The sequence below is a fragment of the Pseudonaja textilis genome, chromosome 1, assembly GCF_049901715.1.
Source record: "Pseudonaja textilis isolate UNSWEBS1 chromosome 1, rPseTex1.2, whole genome shotgun sequence".
Classification (NCBI taxonomy): domain Eukaryota; kingdom Metazoa; phylum Chordata; class Lepidosauria; order Squamata; family Elapidae; genus Pseudonaja; species Pseudonaja textilis.
Genome location: NC_141990.1, coordinates 255,655,792 through 255,682,278, shown reverse-complemented (window position 1 = coordinate 255,682,278; position 26,487 = coordinate 255,655,792). Strand labels below are relative to the sequence as shown.

At 39.6% G+C, this 26,487-nt stretch overlaps 2 protein-coding genes across 8 annotated transcripts in view; both read left to right on the top strand.

Moving 5' to 3' along the window:
• PAMR1 (peptidase domain containing associated with muscle regeneration 1) overlaps nt 1–4,186 on the top strand; it is a 72,557-nt gene extending 68,371 nt beyond the window's left edge. For all 4 annotated transcript variants that reach the window (XM_026704601.2, XM_087921368.1, XM_087921366.1 and 1 more), the window contains 2 exons: nt 1,374–1,666; nt 2,829–4,186. In XM_026704601.2, coding sequence (XP_026560386.1) covers nt 1,374–1,666; nt 2,829–3,365 — 830 coding nt within the window. In that variant the 3' untranslated portion in view covers nt 3,366–4,186. The remainder of the gene's footprint in view (nt 1–1,373; nt 1,667–2,828) is intronic.
• Nucleotides 4,187–11,695: 7,509 nt separating this feature from the next.
• Nucleotides 11,696–26,487, top strand: part of SLC1A2 (solute carrier family 1 member 2) — an 83,921-nt gene continuing 69,129 nt past the window's right edge. For 3 of the 4 annotated variants that reach the window (XM_087921377.1, XM_087921378.1, XM_087921379.1), the window contains exon 1: nt 11,697–12,079. In XM_087921377.1, the coding sequence (XP_087777503.1) occupies nt 12,063–12,079 (17 nt within the window). In that variant the 5' untranslated portion in view covers nt 11,697–12,062. Of the gene's footprint in view, nt 12,080–26,487 lie in introns of all 4 variants that reach the window. The other variant, XM_087921380.1, reaches the window with a different exon arrangement.

The window sequence follows — 26,487 nt, the reverse complement described above, 5'->3', positions numbered from 1 at the left end:
TATTAATAGCAACCAAGTTCACATCTGAGAGGAATAGACATTGAAAATGCTTTGGCCAATTGTGAGACAGAGCAGGACCCATTCAACTCTCTCAGTGGGATTTGCTTTCCCCTCAGTTAACAAGCCTTTTCTGCCAATCCAACCTATTTTGGAAGCAAAAAAAAAAAAAAGCTTGTTCCTGTGAAAAAAAGAAAGGTCATTGGCAAGGGAAGGTTGGTTGGAAATGAGGCCAAAGCAGGCCTTATTCTGATGTGAAATATATAGGAACGTCACTTCCTGCTAAGTTTCTTGAAATTTATAGTTTCAGAATGTGTTAGAAAGAGAGAATCTCTTTTAGTTCATCTCCATTGTCTTAGGGACAGATGAGGAGCCATTTCCACAAGATGTCACCTTTTTTGTCATCAGAAGAAATCCACATTGAAAGGGAGGCAGTTGATAAATGGGGATTATCATCTTATTTTTTGTAAATTTTCCGACACTTGGAGAGATTTGAGGGCTCTTTTTAATGAATGTAGGAATGTTTCATGAGCAGTGAGGGCCACTTGTGACAAACCAAAGGAAATGCTCACTAGAAAATACCCCCATTGGTCAAAATAAATGTTAATATGCAAAAATAAAATTGAGCCCAATTCAACAGAGATGAAACATTCTAAATCTTCTCTGATTTCAAAAAAAGAGAAGTTCACTTTTCTGCTTGCCTTTTGCACAGAAATCAAAGGATTTTAAAATATTAACTTTGTCTGGATTAATGTTAAAGGCAAATTATGCCTAATTCTCAACAACTTGATTACTCTCTTCCTTTCGGATGTATGTGTTTACTGTATAGATATTCATTTATATTGGTTTGTACAATACCATGGAAATAAACTGTCTGTGAGAATAGAAAAGACTCTATTACTTAGTGTTTAGAGGTTTGACAACTCACAGAGTATGCAAAATTGGCTTTTCTTTTGGTTGATGTGATCACGTCCAGAGATATTCAGTAAAGCTAAGGCCATTTTTGTTTTGTTTGTTGTTAAGCTTCTATTCCACTTTTCTGTCTAAACAATCAAGAAAGTTTCTCATCTTTTAGAACAAGGCTTAATATGTGACTTTAAAATCTACTTTGGGAAGTCCTGAATATTTCATTAGCCTAAGAATATAATAAGGTTTGCCAAAGAAAGAAAGAAATCTGGAAAGGAGAGGGGATGGGTAGAATTGGATAGCATTTAGAAAGCCAACAGATTTATTTTACATAATGTAATTTTACTGCAAGGTAAAATTTCCCTTGGGCTCAGGTAGTTTAATTAATAATTTAATACAATTGATTTTACGTACTTTGTTTTATTAATTAAAAAAAATCATATTTCTGTCTTCTCCCTCTCCTTTGGCAGTCTGCGGAAAGACAGAAAACACTATACTTCACAAATCATCCATAACCAGATGGCCATGGCAAGCAGCCATCTATCGGAGACCTAATGGGGTGAAGTTTCCCAATCACAGAAAAGGGACTTGGATACTGATTTGCAGCGGAGCTTTGTTGAATGAACGCACAGTTGTTGTGGCTGCACACTGTGTCACCAATCTGGGGAAGGTCACTGTGCTCAAAACAGCAGACATCAGAGTTGTTCTTGGCAAGTTCTACAGAGATGAGGATAGAGATGAGAAGATCATACAGAATCTACGGGTGAGTTAAGTGTTTGGTAGATGAGTGCTAAGGCCTTTAGTACCTCAGAATGAATAAAACAAAAACTAAACTTCATTGATATTTCTATTTCCCTGAATTTAAACAGAGTACCTAAGTTTCCTTTCAAGTCAGGTAATAAGTAATTTTAATTTATTGTTCCATAAAAATTATACTTGTTACCTGTCTTTAGAAGCTTCTGGTTGGCCATATCTAAGGCTTCCAGGTGTTACTTGTGGCCTAGAACTCGCAGGTCAGTCACTTAGAGATAAGCCTTACTGATGTCATTAAACTAGTTGCAATTAGCAGGCTGAGACGGGAGTATCTGTAGACAATTGTTTATAATAATAAGATGATAGCCAGATAGCTAGATGATAGCTAACTAGATAGATAGATAGATAGATAGATAGATAGATAGATAGATAGATAGATAGATAGATATTGATAGATAGATATTCTTCACCTTTACTGTTGATTCGTATTAACTTTTTTCTTGATTTACTGGATTTTTAAAAATGCTTCGAAAGCACTTAGTGGATTAATTAAATTTTAAAGAAACAGACCAATAAGCTCTATCACACCTAGGTTCTGTTGTTGCCATCAACTTCAATAAATAAACTAGGAAATCAACTCCATAAGATGGCTGAAAGTATTTTTATTAAGGCAGGTTATAATATAAATTAGAAAATTTTTTGTTCTTTTTTGTACCTCTTCCTTATAATTCAGTATATTAGGGAAGTGACTGCTTTAGACATTTCTTACAATTATTTCATTCTGGGACTAAAAAACACTTTACTGCCTTTACCTGGGCAATAGATGCTGCAAATTTCTATCAGAATAATTTTCCTTTTTCTACCCTTGAGTATTGTCAGGTTTGTAGTCCTTTGGTTTTGATTTAACATTGCGATTTACGGTTGGATCTTATTCAAGCTACCTTCTGAGATTTTCCAATTGCCTTGGGAACCCAACTGTTGCAATTCCCATCAAGCATAGCTATATTCCAAGATATCCATGGTTTGGAGCCACTGTTATAACTATGGATCCAGGTGACAGCAGTTAGTGACTGCTAGAGATGATCTGGGATTTCATATACAATATTAAAATGAATAGGATAAAACATATGTAACATGTGAGTTCTTATATTGCTGTTTTGGATTTCTCCTAGATTTCAGCCATCATAGTTCACCCAAATTACGACCCTATATTGCTCGATTCTGATATAGCTATCATTAAGCTCCTGGACAAAGCCAGAATCAGCAGCCATGTCCAACCCATCTGCCTAGCATCTGCACGTGATATCGATCCTCCTACAGATGATTTGCAAATAGTCATTACCGGTTGGAAGATCCTGACTGATGTTACAGACCCAAACTACAAGAATGATACAATTCGTAGCGGGTCTGTCCAGATGGTGGACTCCCTTCTGTGTGAGCAACAATACGAGGAACATGGAATCCAAATCAGTGTCACTGACAGTATGTTTTGTGCCAAGCAGCATCCCACAGCAGCTTCTAACATCTGTCCTTCTGAGACTGGAGGGATTGCTGCAATACCTTTGCCAGGAAAATCTTCTTCTGAGTTAATTTGGCATCTCATGGGTTTAGTGAGCTGGGGCTATGACAAGACATGCAGCCTAGAACTTTACTCTGGCTACACCCGAGCAATTCCTTTCAAAGACTGGATTGAGAAGAATATGAAATGAAATGTTTAGCTCAGAACTGTTTTCTGAAAAGATAGCTGTATTGATTCCTCTTATACTTCTTCAGGTTTTTCATCCACTGAAGCTAGAGCAGGGCCCTCAGAATATTTCCAAGAGTCTTGCTATTCAGTGAGGCTAGATGATTTTACTGGAAGTTCTGAATATTGAAAAATAGATTATCATGTCTCAGATATCCCCTTTCTTCTGGTGGGAACAAAGTGTGATGGGCCAAAGTAACTGTATGCCATCTGTTTTAACACTTATCTGAATAAAAAGATTGGAAGGTATTTGCACAAGTCTGAGAAACATGAGAGAATGACAAGAGATTATTCCAAAGCTAGATGAATTTATTATGGGCTATGTTAGTTTGTTTTGGTATATGTTATATTGTATTTTTCCCTCCTAAAATACTGTACACATGCAAATAAACAAAGGTTTTCTTAAATCTGCAAATGCAAATTTGAACGTGGATCCATCTCAATCTATTTCCTATCCACTGTATTCATTTGTTTTAAAAAAACTTGTTAGAACTAGAAAATATAGAATAGTAATACATTTATAACTGGCATAATTCAGCACTTTTCATATTTCCTATGTCCAGGGATCTTTTTTTTCTCACGAATTTAACTGTCAAGACATATTTGTATTTCTATCATAGAGCGTCTAAATATGAATACATTTTGTGTTTAGGAAAATGCATTCAATATACATGTAGAATGCAAGCTATATCTTCTAAGTTTCTATGTCTCATGAGTTCTCCAGAATTTTCCAGAAGCACTTTGAAAACATTTGCTGTAATCCAAATAATAAATCTTTCACCAAAAGAAGGAATTAAAGTGTATTTTGTTGTAACAATTACAGTACAAAAAAGTTTTGTTAATCTTTATTGGACATGCAGTGATGCAATGAGGAATGCTACCTGAAATTATTTTATGAAAATTTTATAAAATGCTGGAATCCTAAAATTAAAGGATTTAATATTATTAGGTGTTAAACAATGTTATATAGAATAAGACCTACAAATGAAAATAATGACAAAAGCAAATTAGAAATAAGTTACAGTTCAATTTATTAAAAAATAAACTTATTAAAACACATTATTTTGTCAAGCAAAACTCACTAATATCATAAAAACAAAGCAAGAATTCTGTATAATAAAACCTAACAGTGGGATGAACTTTCCATTCTTAATCTTCAAGGTAAATGAGTCTCTTGGACTTCAGAAATCAGAGGCCACATTTTTTTAAACCTTGTGCACTTAAATTGTGTATACTTCACTGACTATTTGGTATTAGCTTATTCTTCCTAATTATTCACTCACTCTCAACCTTCATAATTCAATCTTCAAGTTTCAAGGAAATAACTTTTTTCTAAAAATTCCCTTACTCACATAAAAATAAAGTCCAACAATCAGTTGCAAAGTTAGGCATCTCTCAATTTTTACCATCTCTTATTAACTGCAAAGTTTGGCCATCTGTAGCAAAGTTATGTTTTGCTGTTATCTCAAAGTCCCCTTCAACCATTGTAGCTAACATATCTTTCTTCCCAGTTGCTGGTTCTGTGTTTAATCATGTTCTGTCATGCTGTTCTTATTCCCATGGTATGAGTTGCAGCATTGGGCTATTTTAGATTTTAGGCAAAACTTTATCATTTTTTCTATACTAATAATGTTTGCTTTTTTGTTTCCTTTGGGTTGTCTCACTCATGCTGTAATTTGTTGTGACAACTATTCAAATATACACTTATTTCTTTGGTTTGCACAATTGATTCTTTTTCTACTGTTCAGTAGATAAGAACAAAAATTCTATAGGGCATTGACATTTGGCCCCGGAAATATAAACAACGTTTTCACATTCAACATTACAGGCTAACAGTCCGTTCCTTGCATTAGGTAGACTGAAATGCTATAATAATGACAAGGGGACAAAAAAGGTTGTTACATGTTTTGTTCTACAAACCTCATCTTCTTAAATTATTCAGTCGCACTTAATTATAGAAAGACTATTCCTGTTGAAATAAGCTTGCTGCATAAGCTACTGGCAGTTGTGGGTGGTGAAGGTGCCATTTTTTCATTTACAACTTCTTGCAGGGAGTTGTGCGGGATCCACCTTGGCCATTGAAAAATATAAAAATAGGTGAAGCTATGGACAAGAGAAAGGAGAAGAAATCAAGATACAATTGAGAGATAGGCAGATTTATATGGGTCACCTTCTGATAGAATCATCTATCACACAGGTACCAAAAACTGACCGCATCACATTACCATCACATGACGTTTCATGAGCTGAGTTGGGTGTGGCCTGTGCATGATGCATCTAGTCCATGGGCCACCAATTTGACACCCCTGACCTATCCTAAAGGGACCTGCGAAAGTTTCTGATATGACAATTCGATATAGAAATTTCCATTATCTGTTGCTGTTCTGAACTATCTTTAAAATAAATAAATAATTCATATTGTATTAGAAGAAAAAATGTGGAAAAACAATATTCTAATAATTTAGAGTGATTTTTGAAGCAGATGTAGGAATAAGGTAGTTTTTCAATGAAATAAACAAGAACCAAAAGACAGGTTTTCTTAGCAGGTACATTCCAATTTACAGAAGTAAGAAAAACCAAGAAATAAAATCAGTAAAGCAGTAGTTGCTATAGGGTACGCTGAATAAAACCTATACAAAAAGTAAAATATTATGACTTGAACAATGAAGCCGTTTACAAAAATAAAGTCAGTACAGACAAAGAAGGGTTTCCTTGGTAAACACTTGATGAGGTTAGCATGGTAAAAATGTTTCTGCTTCAGAGTGGAAACTTAATCTTCCCAAGGGAAAATATAACTATTAATGTGTGTTGGATTGTAAGCAAGTTTTCCTCCTGTAAAGAAAACAAATTTATCTCTGATTTAGAACAACACTTTTTCAACTTTCATTTCCTGAGATTCTTTGATGTCATTTGGATACGAAAAAGAATCCCTCATTTCATTGTGACCATAACTTCCACCCACCATCAATGTCACCCTTTCTATAGAACAACAACCCATTTCCTTGATATCACAGCAAAACTGAGGAATGGATACACGAACACCCCATTATACACAAAATCTACAAATCTCCATGCATACTTCCACTCAGAACACACTACCAAATCTATAACCAGGTTCTTTGTTACAACTAAATTCTTTCTGACCCGCTTGACAGAAATGGTCAATGGATAGAGTTCATCCAGGCATTCATAAGACTGAACTACTTATCCAGTGAGATCACTAAACAGATCAATGGAGCCAAATCAATGATCAGGAAGGACCTATTAAAAGCCAAACCACAAAAACCAGAACACCACTAGTTCTCTCCTACAATTCTTGCCATTCAGATGCTTTATTAGTACACTACAAATCATACTGGATAATGGCACATTTCTCTGGCCCAGTCTGGCACACCCATACAGATAATCACCCAACTTGAAACAGGCAACAAATCATGATGCTAAACTGGAAGCAGACACTGCAATAAACCCAGAGGTTTATTTTTCCCCCTTATTTATATCACCATCACCAGTCCAGCAACTTCATTAAAAAAAAAGGTAGTCTACATGCGTTCTTCTAATGTGTCACCTTCATGTCAGCAATACCCCTTTCAATTGTACTTTGAACGAACAGGTAAACTTTGTGGCAAAGAGTGAATGGATATGAGCTAGGTATCAGGATCTCAAATAAAGACAAAATAGCATTCAACTTTCCAGGATATTTGATTAACAAGTTCAAGGTGGCTGTTTTAGAACAATGAAATGGCATCACTATTATAGTGCAACAGATTGTCAATCACTCCAACATTGAAAGGTCAGAGTGCTTAACAGACAGATAATTAGAGTTGGAAGGGACCTTGTAGGTCATCTAGTCCACACACACACCCGCCCAAGCGGGAGACCCTACACCATTTCTGGCAAATGGCAGTCTCTTCTTGAAAGTCTCAAGTGATGATGCTCCTACAACTTCTGAGGGCAAGCTGTTCCATTGGTTGGTTGTTCTCACTGTCAGAAAGTTTCTCATTTCCAGGTTAAATCTCTCCTTGTTCAGTTTCCATCCATTATTCCTTGCCTGGCCTACAGGCACTTTAGAAAATAGCTTGACCCCTTCCTCTCTGTGGCAGCCCCTCAAAAATTGGAGGACAGCTATCATGTCTCCCCTGGTCCTTCTCTTCACTAGACTAGCCAAGCCCAGTTCCTGTAACCATTCTTCATATGTTTTCGTCTCCAGTCCCCTAATCATCCTGGTTGCTCTTCTCTGTACTTTTTCTAGAGTCTCAACATCTTTTTTTATAATGTGGTGAACAAAACTGGATGCAGTACTTTAGGTGTGGTCTTACTAAGGCTTTATAGAGTGGTATTAGTACCTCACTTGATCTCGATTGTATCCCTCCGTTAATGCAATTTAGGATTGCATTAGCTTTTTTGGGTGCTGCTGCACACTGCTGGCTCATATTTAGCTGGTTGCCCACTAAGACTCCAAGATCCCTCCCACAGTTACTTCTATTGAGCCTGGATTCACCCAGTCTATATGTGTACTTTTGATTTTTATTGCCTAAGCGCAGGAGTGGATTTTTAATACATTACAAATGCTATTTGATGGGGTATTTGTTGGCTTTCTCACGTGTCCAACATCTGCATAACCACTTCTTTCACCTCTGCCCTTTTTTAAAATCCTGTGTCCCAGCCACTCTATGCATCTAAAGAACTGGGCTCCAGCTAGCAAGAGCATATGCTGCCCTTTTAATAAAAATGGTTAATGGAAAAGGTGTTACCAGACTCCTTCTGATTCATTTCAAATTGATGAGAGTCATCAACAGAATGACTGGGGATCTAACAACCAATGTTCCACTTTAAAAGGTTACCTATTATTCTCTTTTCTACTTTTTGTTCTAAGGAGGTCAATCTACTAACTACTTCCTGGAATATCAATTAAGAAGAAATCATTTAAGAGAAAAGGAAACCAAGTTAATGTTTTAATTTCTAGGGAAAGATCAATCTCTAGCATCTTCCCCACACCTGTTTTGATAAACACTGTTCTATAATCTCTCCAGAGGTCAACAGAGCCTTAATGACACTGACTTCTAATAGATGCAAAAAAAAAAAACCCAGGTAATTATCCAAAGTTCCAATAGAATATCAAGGTTGAACTGTGGAATCCTTGTTGCTCTCTGAACTTGGCTGTTTGCTTGCACACATTTAATTACCCAACCAGGTATTATCAGATAATGAGCACCATCGTCAGTTAATATCAGATTGGATTATCTTTCATTAATTACCCAAAGACATTCAATGTATCTTGCTGCTGCATTCTGGGAACGATCAAATTCACAGGAACTGGAACTGGAACTGGATGCAGAACTATGAATGTACTTGAAACTGGTCTCTCATCCTATCTCCAGAGTTGCTTGGTTTGTTCACCCAATCTAATCAAGAATGCTGTGCTACTCTAAAGATTACATTTATTTCCACTGAGAGTGATTCAATAAGAGACCTTATTGATATAGTCAATACAGGTGAAACTCGAAAAATTCAATAAAACAAGGATTGTACACAGAACAATATAAGACCTCTTCCAAAGTATAAGCATGCATATGTACTCAGTACTTGGTTTGGGCCCCTTTTGTAGCAATTATTGCCTCAATGCAGTGTGGCATGGAAGCTATCAGCCTGTGGCACTGCTGAGGTCTTATGGAAGACCAGGATGCTTCAATAGCGGCCTTCAGCTCTTCTACATTGTTCCGTCTCATGTCTCACATCTTTCACTTGGCAATGCCCCATAGATTCTCTATGGGGTTCAGGTCAGGCGAGTTTGCTGGCCAATCAAGCACAGTAATCCCATGGTCATTGAACCAGGTTTTGGTGCTTTTGGCAGTGTGGGTAGGTGCCAAGTCCTGCTGGAAAATGAAGTCAGCATCCCCATAAAGCTCATCTGTGGAAGGAAGCATGAAGTGCTCCAAAATCTGGTAGATGGCTGCATTGACCCTGGACTTAATGAAGCACAGTGGACCAACACCAGCAGATGACATGGTTCCCCAAATCAACACAGACTGGAAACTTCACACTGGACTTCAAGCATCTTGCAGTGTGTGCCTCTCCATTCTTCCTCCAGACTCTGGGTCCTTGGTTTCCAAATGAGATGCAAAAGTTGCTCTCATCAGAAAAGAGGACTTTGGATCACTGAGCAACAGACCAGGTCTGTTTTTCTTTAGCCCAGGTAAGATGCTTCTGAAGTTGTTTGTTGTTCAGGAGCATCTTGACAAGAGGAATATGACATTTGAGGCCCGTGTCCAGGATCCGTCTGTGTGTGGTGGCTCTTGATGCACTGACTCCAGCCTCAGTCCACTGTTTGTGAAGGTCCCCAACACTTTTGAATGGCCTTTTCCTGACAATCCTCCCCAGGCTGCGGTCATCCCTGCTGTTTGTGCACCTTTTTCTTCCACTCTTTTCCCTTCCACATAACTTTCTATTAATGTGCTTTGATACAGCACTTTGGCAACATCCAACTTCTTTTGCAATTACCTTTTGAGGCTTTCCCTCCTTATGGAGGGTGTCAATGGTGGTTTTCTGCACAACTGTCAGGTCAGCAGTCTTTCCCATGATTGTGGCCAAATTATTATTAGTATTTGGGCGTGCACAATCGTGCCTACCGTCCCTGTTCATTTGTCCCCATTTATTCGTACCTATTTCCTGTATTCTTACTCATGTTTTTATACTTATACCTATTATCTTCTAAGTGATTGACAAATAAAGTAAAATAAAAGAAAATAAATAAATAAATCACTCCCTTTTGCATGTGGGGTAGGTGAGTCAGATGGATGTGTTGCCTTTCAAAACCACCCATTCATTCCCAGCCCCAAACATACATTCTAACCCCATTCCAGTTCCTGACCTGCTGCACCAGGCGTGAGATCCTAAATTGCACCCCTCGGTCATCAAATGTTGTTTTGACCCTCCCCCGGTGCTCCCAGAAATTCAGCTGTATGCTCCCTTCTCAGCCGTAATACCTTTGAACTCAGTCAGCTCTTTGAAGGGTGTGGGATATTACAGCCTTTAGGGCTACGCGAAGCCAGCCGCCGGAGCAGCTTATCGAGAGAGAGAGAGCGCGTTCCGCTTTGCCCTCGCCTCGTATTAATTCATTAGCGCGTTTCGGCCCTTCGGACGGCGCGCTCCAATCGGAAACCCGGGCAGGTTTTAAAGAAGAAATGTGACAGCTCTGGGTGGGGGAGGGAAAGATGATTGAATTCTTTCCCCGTTGGTCAAAGCTACTGTCCGGGTTTCAAGCCCGAGAACGAAGTGAATAAGATGGACTACTAGTATTAATTAGCTAGGCTTCTAATGAGGCCCAGATTCCTGGCCATATAACGAAAGTGGGGGGGGCAGACTACGCATCTGAACAAAACGCATTGGAAACGCGGGGGAGGATCGGTGCAGACAGCTACAAAGGAGACGCGGCGTTGTATATAGGTGTTGCATTCCTTGGCGAAGGGGGAGGGGGGGAAGAAGGCGCGGGTTCTTGCAGCCCCCACCGCCGAGGGGGGATCGGAACCGAGCCGGCACAAAGGGGAGGAAAAAAAAAATCTACCCTCGCGGGAGATTGAGATCAGAAGCGCTTCACCCCGCCCCGCGTTATCACTTAATCGCTTTCGCTCTGCTTTCCGAGCCAGCCAGGGAGGAAGGGAGGGGGGAAGTAATAATAACGATCCTGTCGAATTAACGAGGAACAGCCCGTTTCTTCAGAGGTTTGGAAGTTCAGACCGCCCAGGTGCACCAGGCGCCGCTCTCTCGTTTGCCTTCGTTCCTCTGCATCCCCGCGTTCGTCTGGGAGGGCTGGTGTTTTTTTTTTCCCTTTAACAAATAAAAGAGACTGGGGGATTTGCCGGCGAGGCGACCGCTCGTGATGTCAGCTCAGCTCTTGCCTAAAATAGAGAGGGAGAGTGTGCAAATCCGCCGTTAAACCTTCCAATCCAGCCTTCAGCCGACGCCGTGGCAACGTGAAAATCGCCCACCGCCCCACAAAACGCGTTCATACACAACACAACCGCCCCCCTCGCTCCTGTCGCTCGCCCGCTAGCGCTCTCTCTCTCCCCCTCTCTCACCCCCACCCCCACCCCCACTCAGACACACACACACACACACACACAATCCCAGCCAGCTCTCCGGGTGCGCGTAGAAAGCGAAGAACCAAAAGCCCTGGCATTGCCACTGCTTGAGCCTTGCCGTTTTCCCATTGATCGTAGTCTTTTCCCCCCCTCCCCCTCCCCACGGGGGTTGTGGGCTTTTGGATTCCCCCTCCACCCCACCCCACCCCACATTCCTCACTCCCCCTCCCCTCTCGTTCGCACTCCCCTTCTCCATCAAGACATCCAAGCTTCCCGAAGACGTTGAGAAATTTCACTCCAAGCCAAGGAGAAGGAAGAGGAGGAGGAAGAGGTGGAGGTGGTGGCGGCCGCGGCAGCAGCAGCAGCAGCAGCGGGGCTTTTGCTCTTCAGAGCCCAGCTTCTTGAATGCTGGCTTTTCAGAGCCGGGAGGATTATTATACAAGGCAGGCATCGCCAAGGGGTCCCCGACGTCCGAAGGGAGCGTCCTGAACCTTTCCCCGCTGAAAGCGGCCGCGCTTTGGTGAAAGCCCCCAGGTTTCTGGAGAAAAAGACAAGCGAGGGTGGGCTCTCGCACGGCAACCATGGCATCGACGGAAGGGTGAGGCGGGACCGGGGGCTTGCATTGGCGGGGCGGGGGTGGGACGGGAAGATCGCGGGGTGCCGCCGGGGCGTGCAACGGCTTCAAAAGTTTCATTTTAGGAGGTTTGTTAAAACGGAGAGCGGGGCCTCCGCGGTCCTTCCCCCCCACCCCCGGGGAGGAAAAAAGCATGCAATGGCAGCCTAGAGCTGGTCGAGTGGGTCTTTTTAATTTATGAGCCCCCTTCGGAAAGGAAGGCTACCCATTTCATATCAGCGTTGACTTCCGTAATCCTTGCAAGGTTAAACGTTAGCAAACCTTTCCCCCCTCCCCACGTCCAGGGACCAAGGAGATTATCCAGACCGAGATTCTTTAGAGAGGAAATCCCTTAGTGAGATCAGTGGCGCTTTCTTCGGAAAAAGGCATTGTAGAGGCTGGCGTGGCCATTCAAACCCTTATCCCAGTGTCCCTTCCCTCCATTCAAAGCGAGGTCTGTTGTAAAATAGCGCCAGGCACTTGGAAATCGCCGCTTACCTGGGAGTCTCATTGGAGCTATTTTAAGCCTGATCTGCAGAGGTGGCCTGCCAAGGTGTTAATCTTAAACCTTTAAAGAGTCAATTGCGTGGCACAAGATGGGACTTAATCTTGAGCGTTTTAAGAGCGGCGCTCTTAATAAAAAAAAACAAGGAATCGGAAACAAGCTTCAGGCTAGGACAGCGAAAGGGGCCGATTGACGGAGTTTTCCAACGGGATCGGCAGTTGCAGAGGCAATTTAAACGTGCCCGCAAGCCAAAGGCGACGGGACGTCACCACCCTGGGAATCGTGCGGGTTATTACCCTATTCCGGAGCAAGCAAACACAACGCTTTTGGCGCTAACTCTGCTGCATAGGAAAGTACTTTTAAAAGTATTTAGCTCTTTGCTGCCTGTTGCGAAAGGTTTCCCGAGGCCCAAGTCAGCTTTCGGGCACTCTGGGTTAGGGGAATGGTTTTTTGGCTTGTTTGCAAGGCAAAGTCGTGTCCGGGGTTCCGCCGGTTTCGTCCTGCAGTATTAGGCGCCGGGATATCCCTCCTCGAGCCCCGAGGAACTCGCTGTCAGGTTGGATCAGCTCTGAGGGAATCTTGTAAGCGCGGGATATAAAAGAGCGAGAGTGAGGCTGCGCAGAAATAGGCTGTCGGTCCCATCCTCGGACGCGCGGCTGAAAGGCGGTTTTAAAGCAACCTGTAACTTCGAGGCGCGTTGCTGGGAACTCTGTTGCGCGACTTGAGAGAAGGAAAATAACTTTTCTGGCTAAAAGCCGGATGGTGAGCCTCAGGAAGTTTCTTAAAGCTTTGCACTGATTGTACGGTATACTCTTCGGGGGAAGAGGGAGAGACTCCTGTGGGGAAACTCCTATGAAATTGCTATATATAAACTTTAGAACATTTCCTTAGAAGCCCAGGGAATTTCAAAATCAAAATTTGCTTTAGGAACTGTAAGAATTTCCTTTTACAATGATTTGGCTCAGTTAAATATTGTCAAGGAAATTAAAGGCAGGCAATGGCTACTGGAAGAGGGAATATTCGTAAGCATCAACTTAATAATTCATTGCTATTAACCCTGTTTTCCATGCATCCTGCAGAGATAAATAATGTATTTACCATGTTTATGTGACCTAGTTTAGCAGGACACACTGATTCCACTTAGTTTTTTTTTTTTTAACTATCTGTTGGCCTCTGTCTCCTGCCCCCAATTATATCTAATCCACTAGATTAGTACAACAAAACACAAATGCTAGTTTTGGAAAATGCATCCCCATCAGTATGTGAAGGAAAGGAATGTGGATCATTCTTGTGAGACGATGCCTGGGGCAGCCGAGATCTACAACATGTTGAAATACAACAGGTTGTTTCTTTCTTTCTGTAAAGGATTCAGATTTAATCAGTCAATCATTAAGTAATATCTACCGATTGACTGGTGGCGTGCCATTTGAAAATGCTTGACGTTAGCAGAATTGTCCTGTTGTGACTTGTTTCCCCAAAGGCTTACATTTTCTCTTTCAGATAAAGCATTGTTGTCATCGATATTCAATGGCCGAGTTCATACAAGTTAACCATAAATCAAACTTGATAAAAGAGAATGACTGCCCTTACTTCTCATGCTATTCCCCAGCAAATGAGATGCTTTATTAGAGTTTAACCTGATAGCTTGATTGGCAAACCACGTTAAGACATTGACTTTTCCCCCCACAAAGTTCTGAGTCCCATTTCAGCTTACAAGAATATGCTGGGTGAACGTGGCCAACAGCTAGATAATATAGTGTCTAATTTGAGTGAATCTGAGTAATTGTTGACATCTCTATCAGCAGCAATTATGTTATGACCCACATATCAGATGTTCTGTATGTGAAAGAAAGAGACTGAATGAGGCACCGAGTACATATATTGCTGATACAGTGTTTGAGCTACAGACACCCGGCTCATTAAAGCTACATTTGATGTATCTTTATGTCACAAAAATATTATGTACATTATGACACAAAAATAAAGAACATGTGGTTCTCTAGAGGCTGGGGAGCAGTGACACATATAACTTTGCAGTGCAAACTCAGCATGAGTTCCCTACTTATCAGAGTTAAGACATAAGTATAAAATGAGTTGCATTGTGACATCACACTTTTCATTTCATCATCTTTGGGTAGCTGGGTGCCTAGGCTCTAAAAGTTGCTGAAGTACAGCTTCTGTACATCAGTGTTTCTCAATCTTTGGTGGCTTGAAGATCTGTGGAGTTCAGTTCCCTGAATTCCCCAGTCAGCTATGCTGGGGGATTCTGGGAGTTGAACTCCACAGATCTTCAAGCTGCCAAGGTTGAGAAACACAGCCATAAGTCACACGTATAGGAAACTTCATTTAGTAGCATATTGAGAACGATCATTTCCCAACTTTTATTATAGGAGATCTCACCATAAATGTCTGTCATTTATTCCCCAGAAAATGAGCTGCTTTATTAGAGTTTAGAGACATACAAGAGAAATGGAAACCTGCCTGCCTGCCTGTCTGTCTATCATCTATCTATCATCTATCACTGCTGCCTGAAATAAGCTTAATGCATCCATAGACTTTGTATTTTAAAGTAAAATAATTTGATAACTTACTTTCTTTGGCTCCTATATTCCTTCACTTCTCTGAGAGAAATGCTGTTTAAGAGAGAATAAGCCAAGCAAAGAGTAGCTGGTGATGACCAGCAAGTTCTGGCTATCATGTATGTTTTTGTTTTATAAAATATGACTGCAGTGAGCGAACTGAAAAAAATAAATCTTTAAAATACTAAAAAGAACCAGAAGATACTACTTAAAGTTACTTTTTAAAAAAACTGCTGAGGTCTGAAAAGCCAAAAAGATAGATAATAAGGATATGTGGATAGACTCTATCGTGATATGTAATGATGTTGTGTTGGAGATTGTGGAACATATTTATTTGTTGATTTATTGGTTCACTTTGAGCAGGCATTCTGATTCCCACTTTTATCCTAGCCTAAATGTCACACAAGAAATTCATCATAGCATTGATATTGTTTAATGGTTATATAATGTATAGTGTGTGGTTAGACTTCTTAGCAAAAACTTTGTATTTAAACTCTATGAAGAGGTTCATTTTAGGACTAGTGCCTACAACTCAACTTTACTGTTTGCAAATACCTTAAGAGAGATTCAGGTAAATATACTTTCAACCCTTTCCATAACCCTTATCAAATAGGGATTTTAGAGCTATTGGCTAGATTAAAAGGTTGAATATCCTGGAAGAAGGCTACAGCTAACCACTTTCATAGTGCTGTTTGGAAAAAACTGCATAGGTGCAATCACCAAAATCAGGCTCAGCTTCTAAGTAACATTATCTTTAGGGCAATATATATTCCTACAGATGTTCTTTTGAGGTCTTCAGGCTAAATGCACAATGAAATTTGCAAGAAGTTGTATACTTAGAATGAGCTTGTATAATCACAATTCCATCTGTAATTCAGAATTCTTCTGCATAGACTGGGCTAGCAATAGCATTCTCAATTCAGAATGAAATTGAACAAATTCACCATACAAATAGCATCTGGAAGGGAAGATTGAAAAACCTTGAATTGCTGCTCAAAAAAGTCACCAAGCCAACAAGGGTCTCCTTCCTTATATTAAATACTGTATACATATATCTCTAGTTTTTGTCAAACATTGATTTAAAATATATGGAATACATCAGGGCTGTTAAATGTGGGCTACTAAAATTCATATGATCACTAAAAGATAACAGAGCATTGGGTCTTTTGTATCTTTGGTCCCTGTCTAGTGATACATGAATCCGGTAGCCTAGATGTATGTTTCAAATTTAGCATAAAAACTATAAATGGATAGAATAATTGCACAGTTTATACCTCTCATTATTGTTTTTAGATTGTTCTAAAATACATTACGTGGACTTCAAATAAATCAAGCTAGCTATTTTTTCAAATCATTAGTTCAAATACCCAGTGCATTATGGGGTAAAAAAATAGTTATTCACAATATGCTTCTAGAGTCATTACCATGCCCCATTGTAGTCATTATCTACCCTAAACTGCAATATATATATATATTTTTCAAGCTTTTCTTTAAATTTAATGCATGCCTCAGATTCAGTGGAATGCTCAGGCAGGTAAATGGGAATATTCCTATTGAAAATGATTGCAGGGATCCTCAACCAGTAAGCTAACAGTGGTTAGTATAAGGTGGTTTCCTGTATGTCAACATTTAGTCTTGAGCTAATAGTATATGGAATTCCATACGTTCTTTTTCAGGAGGCAACTGGATTTCCTTGTTTTTCCTTTGAAGGCATTTCAATTCTCATCCAAAAAGCTTCTTCAGCTTTGACCTGAGCAAATATTATGCAACAAACAAGGACTAGACACCGGGCAATTGATAATTGAAATCAATTATCTGGAATATAAGACCAAAAGTAGAAAGAACAGTAGGCATGCTCATGGATAGACTATGGCCATTATTGTGATATTTATTATTAACAACATTTATAACTCATCTCATTCTTGAAGAACTCTGGATGATTGCAGGACTAAAAAAAATGATAAAATCAAAAGTACAAATGTCCAAGTTAACACCCATAGGAGATGCCATACGTCCAACAGCTACAGCCAAACAGTCACTGAAATAAAGCATATTTCAATTACTTATGATTGCATATACTTTGGAGAGGGTGTGTTTCATAAATAGGGCTAGCATGACTACCTAGACATATCCATGTATGTCTGTCAGAGAAGTATTCTTAGCAGGACTTTATTAGATGGCCACATTTGGCAACTATAGAAGTGTGTTGTTTTAACCATAGTTTACTAATGAAAAGTGATGATGGTTGCAACCAAGCACGTCTGGGTGACATAATGTTAGGTAAGAAATAACAAAAACTGTTAACAGATGGAGAGCAACCAGCAACATTGTACTTCCTTCATCAGTTCCCCAAAGTAACTTATCCACTGGAATCATCCAGGCTGTTTGCTACAAACCAGCATCTGAAAACAGATTAGAATAATTCTAAGCATCATCCAACTCTGCCATCCAGTATTTATTATAATAATAATATATTGAATGTATCTGAAAAAGCCAAGACTCATTCACGATATCCATTGATTAGGAATCAGTTCGCTTCCAGTAGTTAACAAGAGGCTCCAAAGCAGAGCCCTGGTGGATTTAGCATGAGCATGAATCAGAAGTTGTTTGCAGCAGTTTCCTCCTTGAACTTAGAGCAGGGATATCAAACTCATCTGACCCGGGGGGTGCTTAAATCTGGCCGGTGGAGCCTCCCTGGAAACAGCAAAAGTCCAGTTCTCAGTGCCTCTGCCAGCGAAAACAAAGCTCATGAGGGCCCTGTGCCACCCTCCCAAGCTCCGTTTTCACTGGCAGAGAATTGCAGGAGGCTGTCCCAGGTGAAAATGGAGCTCATGAGCCTGTTTTCGCTCAGGCTACCACAGGCACCCCCGACATGAGTGACATCAAGCTGGCCATGCCCCCACCCCACCCACGCCGCCCCCCCAAGGTCAAACACAACCCTGATATGATCCTGAAATCGAGTTTGACACCCTGACTTAGAGGATTGATGAAAGAAAAATCCCCTTACAAGGAAGCAGCAACATTTTCAGGCTTGTGTAGATTAAGTAATGGAAAGACTGGATAGATTGCTTACATACTTCTAGTTGAATAATAGAAATACTTCTTCTCCACTCAGGAGCTTCAGTTGCAAAGGCTCTTGACTTCTTTATCCAGTGGAATGAAGGAGGCTGTTATCTATAAAGTGTCATCAATGGTTCATTCTAGATCATAGCAGAAAGAAGATAGAATCAGTTTTTAGTTCCTTAGCAATGTCTCAACTGTAACCCAGGGTTATAGGGGTCAGGGTTCATGAAGAAATTATGAAACCATTATAGCAACATTTTACTGGCTTGGGATGGTGGTAATATTCCTAAGGAATGCAGAAATATATAAACGCCCTACAAACATTTCAATGTTGAATTGGCTAGATATATTCATAGCACATGTTTTAAAAATCCAGTGTTTTTTTCCCAAACCTGATTCCCAATTCTGGATATCACTGTGCAAGTTTATACCATACAAAACATATACTCAGGTTGTGGGGGGGGGGTGGAGTCCTTGGCTTCCCAGTCAATTAAATTATGGTGTACATAAAATAGTTATGTGGGTTAACACATTTCAGGATAAAATTGAAACATTACTTTTTCCTCCTTGTCTCTCATCTTTACAGTCCAGCCACACTCAATTTAATAGAGCCTCTGGCTTCAGTAAGTTTGGTAGCATGGAATTGTATTTTGTGAACAAGCTAGCACCAACATCTGTTATTCCGTTCTAGGCCATAAGTTATCAATTCGTGCAGCAGGTTGCTAGCAGCTGAGGCACTTCCACTGAACAAGAAAATAAGTTCCACTGCTTTCAAAGCTGGAAATGGGCAACCTTTGATAGCCAAGTTCTGTATTTAATGTTCTCTGGTAGTAAGCAGGCCACAAAGTAACTAAAATATATCAAATGCTTGGGAATGAGGAGAGCTTGGGAGGGGTTATTGCTGTAAGTGTCCATTTTGAAGCTTTCCCTACAGTTCTCATGTTTTTCATTTAAAAAGGGCAGGAAACCGATCTCTCTTTTCAGCATTCATGCTCAGAGGAGACTTCATGGGCCACAAAGTTTCCTATTCTTGATTTACTAGAAAGACAGACGGCTACTACTTCACCACATATCAGGCACTGAGTTGCTGAGTAAATAAAATATTTTGCTGTTGGAGATTAAAGCCATGGCATCTGCACCAGATGGAGCTAATGCTTGGCAACAGTTGAGATAGCAGCTTCCAACTTTGCCCTCCAGAAGGAAAAAAGTCTCTCTTTGCCAAGCACAGTAGCATTTAACGGCACAAATGGGTAGCCCTCCGGCAAAGCACCAGGGTGAGGTGACCCTGAATTAGTAACGTGTCTTGTAGGGGGAAGAATTAAATTCTCTAGTATTATTGCTAATTTGCATTGAAAAGAATTTACAGATTACCTTCCATCATGTGATGTTATTGTTGTTGGTATCTCATAAAAAGCCTTGAAGATTATTTACCATCTTGTCTGATTTTCATTTTTGACCTCTTTGTTTTAATTGCATTTAATTCATGCCTTTAATGTATTTTCTCCTATGTAATTCTTTTCTCATTTGCAGTAACATTTTCAATAAAGCATTAATTTCAGGAAGGGCTCCAGGATCTGTGCCCAAAGTTTGGTGAAACGCAACCTTGCAATTTGAGCTTGTTCTTGAGAATACCATGGCTTCCTCTAAAGAAGAGACTCCAGTCCACAAAAGTTTACCCAGGATTAAATCCATTAATTAGAAGATGTTACAAGCCTCCTTGTAAATGTTGGTCAACATAGCTTTTTATCTGGAAACAGCAAGTGTATTTCTTTCACTATAAGAGGTGTAAGATATATATTTCCTATTCCTTCAGGTAATATTTCATCCCTCAAAGTGATCAGTTGCAAAGAGAAGCCCCTTTTTTGTACATGCAAGTTCCTTATGTGGTTTTGAATTTGAAAATGTCAGTTATATGGAAAGCTTACCAGATAGATAAGGGTCCCTTCTGCAGGGTTCCTCAATGTACATATGGAAATCAGAATGGGTATATGGGCAACTAACGCTAGTTAGTGCCTTCCTTGCCCACATATTATTTAACATTACATATGGAATGCTTGAATAGTGCTATTGTGATGCAATCAAGTCAGCTTTTAAGAACATTAAAGTCCATGGAGCACAAAGCTTCACTTCAGTGTTAGTATATAACATTGTTAATCTAGATGCCTTGTTCTTTATGTTATCTTACTTGGCAATCAGGAATCAGAAAGAATGAACTTACATATGAAATAAGAAACTTTTGCTGTATCCTGACCTTCCTTCCCACTGATGTCAGAGACACAATTCCTAATGAATTCAGTAGTGCAAATTTATTATAATTGCAAATAAATGTAAAACATTATCTGGACACCTCAAAGCATGCTTACTTTTATTAGTTTCACACAAAAATCTATCTCACTATAAATGGAAATAATATTTAATGTCCATCCATGAGCATCAATATAATGAATATAATGGATGTAGATTGCATTACAATTCTTAACAGCCTGATATCTATGAAGATTCTCAGTAATCCAGGACATGGTTGTCCCAAAAGTGCTTTTTCAAGAGGCAACTGAACTTTGTCCACTAGCTTCTTGCAAAAGTACTTTTGGGTTAACAGCCTTGATACTAGGTTTCAATGGCCTGAAGTTGAAGTATATAGGTTAAGAGGAAGGAAGAAAACGTGACATTCAGAGATTTGGAAAGATTTTTTTTCTAATCCTGCTGTATTTCAACAAATAGTAGCACCTGGCCAATTTATATGGTTTGGGAAGCTAATCTGTCAGTATTTGGACAGAAGATCATGAATAAATTACAAGACTGTAGGGCTAATTTAAAAAAAAAACCTATAAAAAATGACAAAAAAATTGCTTGTACTCATAAAGACACCAGTTGCTGAGCTTGACCTATCTTTTTCTTAAAACCCTGGATACCTTCATGGCACCAGTGGGAGCAGAACAAGGATGGTGATTTATTTTGGGGGGCATTAGATGAAGAGGTTATTGCCTACTAGGGAGGAGTTATATTGGAAACAATAAAATGGGGAAAGGGTTAGGTCCATGATGGTGAACCTATGGCATGCGTGCCACAGGTGGCGTGCAGAGCCCTCTGTGGATATATGAGCCGTTGCCTCAACTCAGCTCCACTGTGCATATGCACACACCTCCTGCTGGCCTGCTGGTTTCAGGTCTCTTCCATGCATGCACGGGGGAGGGGGGCGGAGTGCATGCAGGTGTGTGCATGCGCAGGTGGAGCGCAGATGGTGCAGCACGCCCCCCTTGCTCCCCGTTTTGGGCCTAGTAAGCCTCTCTGCAGCCTCCTGGGAGCAAAAACAGGCCACAGGGGGGTCACGCTGCCTACTAGGCCCAAAACGGGGCACAGGGTATGTGAGTGCATGTGTGGGTGGAGTGCAGGGGGTTCATATACACATGCGCAAAGGAGTGGGGGGGTCACACGCACATGTGCAATGGGGCGGGGCGAGCAGGAGGGGGTCGCACGCACATTACATTATGGGTGTGCTTTTGGCATGCGACGACAAAATGGTTAGCCAACACTGGGTTAGGTAGTTAGGTAGTTACCAGGGGACAGAACCTGTTTTAGAAATGAACCATTAGACCTTACTTTAACCAAAATATATTTCATTCCGGGAAAGAAATGCTGAGATAAAATGGTATGAAGATAGGAGGAAGAAGAGGTGGTTCATCTGGTTGGCTCAAGAGTTAATTTTATTTCCAAGGTTGTCCTAACAGAAATCAGGATCCTATCTACGCTACAAGAAGGGCTTTTTTATAAAACCTTTTTGTAGGGAAGACAGTGCTCTTTGTTAATTTTTATTCCTGCTTTAATCTTCTATAATTTTCTCTATATCCTTCAAAGAGTTGGGGGGAAGTGGCAATAAAAAAATATATGTGGGTTTGTTGGGGATTAACAGGAAAGAGAGATTTGTGAAATTCATCTTTCCCTCTTCCAGAATAGAAAGGGAACAGCTACAGAAAAGTTACTGAAAAGTTATCTAGTTTGTAGTAATATATTATCTATACATCATTTTGAATTCTAGATTATATATAACCATATGAAAGACTTATCCATAATCAGATGGGAAAATAATCCATGTACAATTTCCTTATGAGAGCAGGATTTAGTCACATGATGTGTTAAAATAATATAAATAAATGGAATATTATTACAGCCCTTACACTGTGTGCATGTCTCCTATTTACATGTATTATTTTCACAACTTGTGTTGGTTGTGCTGTATTGGGTTGAGTGGCTAAGCACATTTTGATTAAGTTGTGTGGATATCCCATTTTGTCAGAAGATGTTGCATAGATGATATGTTTTCTTTTTCTGGTGTTCAGGGTTGCTGCAATGTGTTTATGCTCGTCTAAATAGTGTTCCTGCATGCACAGCTACTCCTGTGGGAAGTTGGGTGGTTACTTTGGTAGTGGACCACTTGATTGATATGACTGGTTTTATGATAGGCTTGTGTTTCTCAGTTGCCATCACTGCCTCTGCTGATGAAAATATCCTGGATGTATCGTGTATATAATGTACAGTAGAAGCATACAGCCTAACCTACCTCACATTTAGGAGCATACATAAGTATTAGGTATGTTCACTACCTGGAGTTACTTAGAAATAAAAATGGGATAGGTCAAACATTGAAAACGCATCTTGAGATGTAAGAAACAAGAACTTAAGAGATATTTTGAATTCTGCAGTCTCATAATTTAGCTCGCAGACAAATACAGTTTAAATCATGCAAGGTGTTCCTGGAAAATATGTAGTCTTACAGACCAATTCACATATGTAGTTGTAAAAAAAATCTATGGAAAAAGTATTTATTTAAAACATTTATATAGCCATGCATCTTATAACAAATTCTGGATGGCTCCCAGTCAAAAATTAAAACAACATAGCATTCTTATGAAAACGATACACATGAAATCACACTAAAAACAAAAATCTGGTGTCAAGTGAAGCTTTCAATGTGTAATCATCACATTTTATCCTAGCATCATGGAGGAGGATGAGAGAGTCAAGTCTTCAAAGCTTTATGGAAGGCTAAAAGAGTAAACGCCTGTTGAACTTCAGGGGGGAAGAGTGTTTCATAGGGTGGGGGCTACCGTGAAAAAGGCATACTTCCTAGCTCCCACCAGTATGTAGGGAAAGGGCTAGGAGCCTGCACAGCTCACCTGATCTTATGGGACAGGTAGATGGCCTTAAGGAAAGGTGGTCTCACTAATAACCTGGCCATCTGCCATAAAAGGTGATGACCAGCACCTTGAATTGCGCCTAAAAAGAAACTCAAAGTCACTGCAGCTCACACAACAAACCTGTTACATGGGCAAACCTAGGGACATCCATCATTGTGCATGCTACCACTTTCTGGATCAGGAAGTTTCTAGGTAGTCTTCAAGGGCAGCCCACGTATAGTACATTGCAATAATCCAAATGATGAACTAAGAGATGGGTGACTCTGAGCAAGGCCTCTGGTCCAGGAAGGGGTGCTAGACAAAGCTATGCAAAGCTGCCCTTAGCCATGACTGCTATCTACACCTTGAACAGAAGCAGTAAGTCCAGGAGAATCCCCAATTTGCATGCCAACATAGTCTGGGGAAGTGCACCCCATCCAGAGTCAAAGATAAAATATCCTCAGGGCCTGAAGGGAAGGGGAGAAAAACCCAGAGGCACTTTGTCTTGTCAGGTTTAAGTTGAAGCCTGTTTTTCCCCATCCAGATTCCAGGTGTTCAGCCTGCATTGCCATAATGCAGGCCAGCCAATAAAGGGAAAACATTTTTTTTAAAGTATCTCAGGTTTTAAGAAACAAGATACTATATGATCTAAATTGTTGCACGCATCCATTCATTCCATGCATCCATGCATCTATGTTGTACAGATGTTACACAATATCATACCTAAACATTGTGTAGATATTTGTGTCTTTATTCCTTACTCTGGACAAATATGAATAGATGGAGCCAACTTTATGATTGAGTCGGGAAATAGTGAAGTGTTTGTACATAAAATTGACTGCCCTTCCCTCAAAAAATAACTAGCTGCAGAGAAGAGGCCAAAACCCACGAGGAGAAAGAAATTGGATAATCCTGGCTTATATTAATATAAACAATGGGTGGGTGTTTGTAGATACATTAAGATAGCACATTTTTTCCAAGAGGCATTTTTTTACAGGAAATCTAGTTCATATCATTGTGAAAATTAAGCTTTTAAAATGGCACAATTCAGTCTGGCTTCCTGCTTGTATTTGTATTCATGTCAGAAACCTTGGTGTATCTATTTTTGTCAGCAGGTGCATTTTGAAAAGAGTGTTAATTTAAAACTTCTTGTCACTTTTAAAATAGCACGGGTTGGTTGTTGTGGTTTTTTCAAAGCATGGGTTTCAAAAGCATAATAAAAACAGGAATAATTTCTTATAACATTTCTAAGTGTCATCCTCTTATAAACTTCATAAGAAATTATCTCTGTTTTTATTAGTAAGAGATTAAGTTTGGCTTTACAAAACATAAGCCTTTTTCAAATACCAGCCTTCTTTGGTTACTATCACTGTATATACTGTAAAGCCATACAAAGAAAACTCTTTTCGGTTTAAATCTACAAGCTTGGGATTTGGGATGCTGATTGACAGTTGGGTAGAAAAGATTGGAAAGTTTCCTAGTGGGACAAATGGCAAAGGGCATGTTAAAGACTGTCTATCTGGAATTCTGAACTGAATTAATTTATACAGCAACATTCTGATGAAGATTCCACATGTGTTTCCCAAAATATTTCTGGTATTTTACTCCTCAATTAAATATAGCTTTAAATATGTCTTGTTAGTTTGCTTGTTTCAGAATAGGTCATGACATTATTGCCCAGTCAGATATAATGACTATTTAGCAAAACCCTAACCTTAATGGATGCAGAAAGCAATAATTTTGAATGGACCTGTACATTGGAGGCAAATGATTTTCATATAAGGTCTTCCAGCCTAGAAAGTATGGGTAGTTATTGTTTGAACTGTGGCATTGGTAATTGTGTCATCACCTGTGTAGTTAAAACACAAACAGAATCAAAGAGTTTTCAATATTCAGGATTGGAAAGAAGTGGAAAAGGAAAAACATGTCACTTAATTCTACCTATGCAATTTTGTCTGTGTAACGCATGACAAATTTCCCTCTATAATCAACCACACATAGGAATAAACACTAGATGTTTTTAAGAAGAGATTGGATAACCATTTGTCTGAAGTGGTGTAGGGTTTCCTGCCTCAGCAAGGGGTTAGACTAGAAGACCTCCAAGGTCCCTTCCAACTCTGTTATTCTATTCTATTGAGATCCCTTGTTAAAAATGGGGAACGTGTTTGTAATATAATGAAAGGCTTTTAACCTCCATATGACAGGAAAAAGGAATGGGGTGTTAGAATAGTAGGAGGAAAGTATGTTGGATATGTTGGCTACTTTGAGTTATTTGTAAAAATAATTAAGGCAGGAAACAAACAAATAAATAAAAACACCAGAGCAATAGAAAGCAACAAAAATTAGACTTCCAGCATGGAAGTTCCACCAAGCCTATAATTAGAATGACAACTAGCTCAGAAGAGAAAGGGCTTGGCCAAAGAATTGTGTGAAGCTGCCTGTCTAACAACCAATCCGCAGATTAATAAATTTTTCAATACTTTATTAAGCACATATTTTTGCAGCTGAACAGTAATTTCAGTTTATTAACAATTGTACGAGCTCTGAATACTCTTGTACCATTGAACCCAAATGAGGGAACATTACCCAAAATACTATTTAATACAACACAATAAATGTCTCTCTTATTTCTGCACCATGACTGGATGATTCTATAGTTGTATTCTGGCTCATCAGATTTTTTTTCCCCAAAGATCTAAGTTTACATTTCAGAATTAAAATTCCTTTTCAAGGATTCTAAATTTCAAGCTGAGGACTTGTTCATTATCTAGCATTCTAATTAAATTTTGTACTCTGGACAATTCTATTGCATTGCATAGATTATAAAACAAATATTTTGGTTTTCAAGGTTGCAGAATTCAGACCCAACCTTCTAATACATGGTTCTCAGTCTGTGGTCTGCAGACCCCTGAGGGGGTTGCGATGTCATCACAAGGAGTTTACAATGACTTGAAGAAATGCTATGATTTAAATCTTGATTTAAGTCTTGGGTGTCTATGGCAATGGTCTGTAAATGCTCAATGTTTACAGAGCATTGATAAAGAAATGTGTGTTTCTGAATTTTTTTCCCCT